A 7,564-nucleotide genomic window follows, 5' to 3' on the forward strand; every position below is an offset into this window, starting at 1 on the left:
AAAACCTTTCACTGCTTCCTTTTACCCCTTCTATTTGCCATGAAGTGATGGGATTGGACACCATGATCTTAGTTTCTTTGAATGTTGAGTTTCAAGCCAGCTTTTTCACTCTGTTTCACCCTTAGCAAGAGGCTCTTTAGTTCCTTTTCACTTTCTGTCACTAGAGTGCTATCATCTGCATATCTGACGTAGTTGATATTTCTCCTGGCAAACTTGATTCCAACTTGTGTTTCATTCAGCCAGGCATTTTGCATGATGTACTCTGCATTTAAGTTAAAGAAGCACGGTGACAATACTCAGCCTTGTCATACTCCTTTTCCAATTTTGAATCAGTCAGCTGTTCCATGTCCAGTTGTGTTACTTCTTGACCCACATACAGATTTCTCCAAAGGCAGGTAAGGTGCTCTCGCATTCCCACCTCTTTAAGAATTCTCCATAGTTTGTTGTAATCCACACAGTCAAAGGCTTTTGCATAGTCAATGAAACAGAAGTAGCTGTTTTTCTGGAACTCCCTTGCTTTCTCCATGATCCACCCAATGTTGGCAATTTGATCTCTGGTTCTTCTGCCTCTTTGAAACCTAAGCTTGCACATCTGGAAGTTCTTGGTTCACGTACTACTGAAATCTAGCTGGAAGGATTTTTGACTATATCCTTGTTAGCATGTGAAAAGAGCACAACTGTACATCAGTTTGAGCATTCTTTGTCACTGCCCATCTTTGGGCTTGGAATGAAAACTAACCTTTTCCAGTCCTGTGGCCTCTGCTGAGTTTTCAAACTCGCTGGCATATTGAGTGCAGCGCTTTAATAGGGTGATCTTTTAGGATCTGAAATAGTAGAGCTGGATTTCCATCATTTTCACTAGCTTTGTTTGTAGTAATGCTTCTGAAGGCCCACTTGACTTCACACTCCAGGATGTTCAGCTCTAGGTGAGCGATCTATGGTTAACTACACCATGGTTAACTAGGTAATTAAGACTTTTTTGGTATACTTCTGTAGGTATTGCCACCTCTTCTTAATCACTTCTCTTTCTGTGAGGTCCTGACCGTTTCTGTCCTTTATCATGCCCATCCTTGCATGAAATGCTCCCTTGTAATCTCCAATTTTCCTGAAGAGATCTCTGGTCTCTCCCTATAGTTTTCCTCTATTTCTTGGCATTGTTCATTGAAAAAGGTCTTCTTGTCTCTCCTTGCTATTTTCTGGAACTCTGCATTCACTGCAGTATATCTTTAACTTTCGCTTCTCTTCTTTCCTCAGATATCTGTTAAGCCTCCTCAGACAACCACTTTGCCTTCTTCCATTTCTTTCTCTTCGCGACAGTTTTGGTAAACTGCCACCTGTACAATACTATGAACCTTCGTCCATAGTCCTTCAGGCACTGTCTACCAGATCTAATCCCTTGAATCTATTCATCACCTCTGCTGTATAATCATAAGGGAGTTGATCCAGGCAAGAATAGTGGAGTGGGCTGCCATTTCCTCATCCAGAGGTCTTCCCAGGGATCGAACCTGTGCCTCTTATGTCTCCTTCATTGGCAGGCAGGTTCCTTACCACTAGTGCTACTTGGGAATGCCCAAAACCTGAATGGCCTAGTTGTTTTCCTTACTTTCTTCAATTTAAGCCTGAATTTTGCACTAAGAAGCTCATGACCTAAGTCACAGTCAGCTCCAAGTCTTGTTTTTGCTGACTGTATACAGCTTCTCTATCTTTGGCTGCAAAGAACATAATCAATCTGATTTCAGTACCGACTATCTGGTGATGTCCACATGTAGAGTCATCTCTTGGGTTGCTGGAAAAGATGTTTGCTATGACCAGTACGTTCTCTTGACACTGTTAGCCTTCGCCCTGCCTCATTTTGTACTCCCAGGCCAAACTTGCCTGTTACTCCAGGTATCTCTTGACTTCCTATTTTTGCATTCCAATCCTCTATGATGGAAAGGACATCTTTTTTTGGAGTTAGTTCTAGAAGTAGGTCTTCATTGAACTGGTCAAATTCAGCTTCGCTGGCATCAGTGATTGGGGCACAGACTTGGATTACTGTGATGCTGAATGGCTTGCCTTGGAAACGAACTGAAATCATTCTGCTGTTTTGAAGACTGCACCCACATGCTACATTTCAGACTCTTGTTGACTATGAGGGCTACTCCATTTCTTCTAAGGGATTCTTGCCTGCAGAAGTAGTTATAATGGTCATCTGAATTAAATTTGCCCGTTCCTGTCCATTTTAGTTCACTGATTCCTAGTATGTCAATGTTCACTCTTGCCATGTCCTGCCTGAACACATTTAATTTACCTTGAAACAATGGAGACAGTGACAGACTTTATTTTCTTGGGCTCCAAAATCACTGCAGATGGTGACTCCAGCCATGAAATTAAAAGATGCTTGCTCCCTGGAAGAAAAGCTATGACAAACCTGGACAGCATATTAAAAAGCAAGGACAATACTTTGCCGACAAAGGTCCATTTAGTCAAAGCTATAGTTTTTCCAGTAGTCATATGTGGATGGGAGAATTGGAGCATAAAGAAAGCTAAGTGCCAAAGAACTGAAGCTTTTGAACTGTGATGTTGGAGAAGACTCTTGAGAGTCCCTTCGAGTACAAGGAGATCCAACCAGTAATCCTAAAGGAAATAAGTCCTGAATATTCACTGGAAAGGCTGATGCTGAAACTGAAGCTTCAATATTTTGGCCACCTGATGGGAAGAACTAATTCAGTGGGAAAGACCCTGATGCTGGGAAAGAGTGAAGGCAGGAAGAGAAGGGGGATGACAGAGGATGATATGGTTGGATGGCATCACTGACTCAGTGGACATGAGTTTGAGCAAGCTCTAGGAAATGCTGCAGTCCATACAGTCACAAAGAATCAGACACGACTGAGTGACTGAACTGATTGAATTTACCTTGGTTCACAGACCTCACATTTCAGGTTCCTATGCAATGTTGTCCTTTACAGCATCAGACTTTACTGTCACCACTGGATATAACCACAACTGAGCCTTGTTTCCGCTCTGGCCCAGCCACTTCATTCTTTCTGGAGTTACAAGTAATTGCCCTCTGCTTTTACCCAGTAGCATATTGGACACTTTTATCATAGTATATAATAAAGGTAACTCTTCTTCAACAGGGAAACTTCATTACTCCTTTAATGGGCATTTACTGAGTACTGACTATAGAAGAATTTAGTGCAGCCACTTTATAACAGCACTCTATAATCGTACTTTACGTCTAAATCATTTATTGAATATAAACATACTAACCTAATTGAGAAATTATTAACTATAATCATATACTCTTCCATACTAGTAGCTACAGAACCTAATAAATATATCTTTTTACACAGTATTTAGAGTATCAGAGAACTTCCTTAACTTAAAGAAATTACTTTGAAGATTTTTTACAAAAACAGAACTATAGATCAATGAAACAGGATAGAATGTCCAGAAATAAACCCACACACCTATTGTCAATTAATATACAACAAAGGAAGCAAGAATAGACAATGGAGAAAAGACAGTTTCTTCAGTAAGTAATGCTGGGAAAACTGGACAGCTATATGTAAAACAATGAAATTAGAACATTCTCTAACACCACATGAAAAAATAAACTCAAGGTGGATCAAAGACCTAAATGAAAGGCTGGACACTATAAAACTCAGAGGAAAACATAGGCAGAACACTCTTTGACATAATTCACAGCAATGTCTTTTTTGATCCACCTCCTTTGGTAATGAAAACAAACAAAACACAAGTGGGACCTCATTAAACTTAAAAGCTTCTGTCCAGCAAAAGAAACCATAAACAACATGAAAAGGTAACCAAGAGAATGGGAGAAAATATTTTTAAACAAACCAACAAACAAGGGATTTACCAATACCACAAATTATCAGAGAAATGCAAATCAAAACTACAAAGAGGTATCACCTCACACCAGTCAGAAAGGCCATCATCAAAAAGTCTACAAACTATAAATGCTAGAAAAGGTGTGAAGGAAACCCTCCTGCACTGTTGGTGGGAATGTAAATTGGTACAACCATTATGGAGAACAGTATTGAGGTTCCTTAAAAAACTCAAAACAGAGATACCATATGATCCAGTAACCCCATTCCTCGGCATGCTGCTGCTGCTGCTGCTAAGTCGCTTCAGTCGTGTCCGACTCTGTTCGACCCCATAGACGGCAGCCCACCAGGCTCCCCTGTCCCTGGGATTCTCCAGGCAAGAACACTGGAATGGGTTGCCATTGCCTTCTCCATTGTGTGAAAATGAAAGTGAAGTCGCTCTGTCACGTTCGACTCGTAGTGACCCCATGGACTACAGCCTACCAGGCTCCTCCATCCATGGGATTTTCCAGGCAAGAGTACTGGAGTGGCTTGCCATTGCCTTCTCCGATTCCTCGGCATATTACTGGAGAAAACCATACTTCAAATACATACATGCACCCGAATGTTCACTGCAGCACTATTTACTATAATTAAAACACTGAAGCAACCTAAATGTCCATCTACAGAGAAATGGATAAAGATGTGGTACATATATGCAATTGAATAGTAGCCATAAAAAGAACAAAAAAATGCCATTTACAGCAACATGAATGGACCTAGAGATTATCATGTTAAGTGAAGTAAGTCACACAAAGACAAATATAAAATATCACTCATATGTGGAATATAATTTTTAAAAGATACAAATAAATTTACTCACAAAACAGAAACAGACTTACAGATACTGAAAACAAACTAATGGCTACCAAAAGGGAATGTGGGGACAGAGAAATAAACCAGGAGCTTGGGATGAACACAAACACACTATTACATATACAACAGAAAACCAACAAGGACCTACTGTACAGCAGAGAGAATTTTACTCAGTATTGCGTGATAACCTATATGAGAAATGAATCTAAAAAAGAATGAATATATATAATGTATAACTGAATCAAGTTGTTATACACCTGAAAATAACATAACATTGTAAATCAACTATACTCCAATAAAACAAAGTAAAAATAAAATAAAAATTTTTCTCAGCCCACGTTTAATGCCAACTGAGAACAAGGTCAAAGCTGGTTAGCATACTAAATTAACAGGAAGAAAGATAACATTACTAATATACAATATATATTAATTAATTAATATATAAACGAATATAATATTACTAAATAAGATTTCATTTAAAACCACCAAAATGGCATTCAAGAATTGTTAGTGCCATTACACCTTACAATATGTGAAAAACTTAACATGAAGACACAGACCTCAAAACAGAAAGTCAATTTCATATGCTTATTCACCAAGTTTTCTTTTTCTAATTTTTTGAAAAAGCGCTGAAACCAACCTGTTATAGAAAGTGCTGGTCCTGCTTGGTAATGTGGTAATCCTGAATCTTGGGTCAAGTCAAACAGTAACTCTGAAGAATTATTAGAAACAACTCGTGATGAGTTCGTTACATAACCCTGTTAAAATATTTCAAAGGAAGAACATTACATGTAGTCAAACAAAGTTATAATTATTTTGCTTCACAAACTTGTAAAGGGAAATGTAACTGTATGCCAATATTACAAGGATAACCTTTAATGACTCCATTACTAATGAGCTAAAAAACACAAGGCAATTATTACTATTATGCCAAAATTAATATCTACTAAAACTGAAAGCAAGTTATTACTGCTGCTGCTGCTGCTGCTAAGTCACTTCAGTCGTGTCCGACTCTGTGCGACCCCATAGACGGCAGCCCACCAGGCTCCCCCGTCCCTGGGATTCTCCAGGCAAGAACACTGGAGTGGGTTGCCATTTCCTTCTCCAACACATGAAAGTGAAAAGTGAAAGCGAAGTCCTTCAGTCGTGTCCGACTCTTCGAGACCCCATGGACTACAGCCTACCAGGCTCCTCCATCCATGGGATTTTCCAGGCAAGAGTACTGGAGTGGGGCGCCACTGCCTTCTCCAAGTTATTACTGAGAGTTGGCTTATCCCTGACTAGCCAGTTACAATTAGGGAAAAATCATAGCCTGATTTTTTTTCAAGGTCAAAGAAACATACAAACCCATTTTAAATCAGTAAGATTGATATACTTCAGAGAGTCACTAAAAATGTAGGATTCCTATCAAAGAGCAAATAACAGAGGTTATCAAAATCTTTGGGTAAAAGCAAGGAAAAAATAAGTAAACATACTGACCTAAGTACAATTTCAAAAGCTTCTATTCCTCTATAAACCCCATAGATAAAATATAAGGGCAAACAAACTGGGAACTACTCTGTAGTACGGTGCATCAAGGTTAGGGATGAACACATCACATGGTACGAGTTTTGGAATCACTTTTATTGGCAAAATTTGTAAGCCAAGTCTCAGGAAGAGAAAGAATGAGTCCCCCACTCTTCCCACCATCCTATGCAAAGTCATGCTGGGCCAGGCAATCTCCCATCTTATAGGGCAAATATACAAACTGTCAGAAGGATGAACAAATAAGAAAGCTAGGCACACAGGGTTTAGAATGGAAGCTGTTTATAGGAATGATCTGGGACATCTGCTCCATTTCTTGAGGCCTTAGGGCTCAAGGAAAGCTTCAGTCCTTCATCAGGGCAAAGGGTGGTCTCAGCAGGAAGATACCAAGAAAAGAAGAGTGAGAAGTATGAAAAGAATCATAACATAGTCAAACATCAGACAGTATAAATTTATACGTTAGCACAAAGATATAGGGTATGTAATAGTATAAAATACTAAATAGATTATTTAGTATTAATAAGGAATGCTCAAACTCCCACAGAGTTGGCAACTGGATGGAGAAGGCAATGGCAACCCACTCCAGTATTCTTGCCAGAAAGGTCCCATGGATGGAGGAGCCTGGTAGGCTGGAGTCCACGGGATCGCTAGGAGTCAGACACGACTGAGCAACTTCACTTTCACTTTTCACTTTCCTGCATTGGAGAAGGAAATGGCAACCCACTCCAGTATTCTTGCCTGGAGAACCCCAGGGACGGGAGAGCCGGGAGGGCTGCCATCTATGGGGTCGCACAGAGTCGGATACGACTGAAGCAACTTAGCAGCAGCAGCAGCAAACTACCACACAATTGCACTCATCTCACATGCTAGTAAAATAATGCTCAAAATTCTCCAAGCCAGCTTCAGCAGTACGTGAACCGTGAACTTCCAGATGTTCAAGCTTGTTTTAGAAAAGGCAAAGGAACCAGAGATCAAATTGCCAATTTGATGATCTACTGGATCATCAAAAAAGCAAGAGAGTTCCAAAAAAACATCTATTTCTGCTTTATTGCCTATGCCAAAGCCTTCGACTGTGTGGATCACAATAAACTGTGAAAAATTCTGAAAGAGATGGGAATACCAGACCACCTGACCTGCCTCTTGAGAAACCTATATGCAGGTCAGGAAGAAACAGTTAGAACTGGACATGGAACAACAGACTGGTTCCAAATAGGAAAAGGAGTACGTCAAGGCTGTATATTGTCACCCTGCTTATTTAACTTATATGCAGAGTACATCATGAGAAACGCTGGGCTGGAAGAAGCACAAGCTGGAATCAAGACTGCTGGGAGAAATATCAATAACCTCAGATACTG

The 7,564-nt window shown here is 39.9% G+C and overlaps 1 protein-coding gene across 8 annotated transcripts in view; it reads right to left on the reverse strand.

Moving 5' to 3' along the window:
- The window catches only part of ZNF280D (zinc finger protein 280D), a 120,616-nt gene that overhangs the window by 81,539 nt on the left and 31,513 nt on the right, over nt 1-7,564 (reverse strand). For 7 of the 8 annotated variants that reach the window (XM_010836793.1, XM_010836792.1, XM_010836794.1 and 4 more), the window contains one exon: nt 5,326-5,443. In XM_010836793.1, coding sequence (XP_010835095.1) covers nt 5,326-5,443 — 118 coding nt within the window. Of the gene's footprint in view, nt 1-5,245; nt 5,444-7,564 lie in introns of those variants that run through there. The other variant, XM_010836795.1, reaches the window with a different exon arrangement.

This window comes from Bison bison, unplaced genomic scaffold (assembly GCF_000754665.1).
Source record: "Bison bison bison isolate TAMUID 2011002044 unplaced genomic scaffold, Bison_UMD1.0 scf7180017864066, whole genome shotgun sequence".
Taxonomy (NCBI): domain Eukaryota; kingdom Metazoa; phylum Chordata; class Mammalia; order Artiodactyla; family Bovidae; genus Bison; species Bison bison.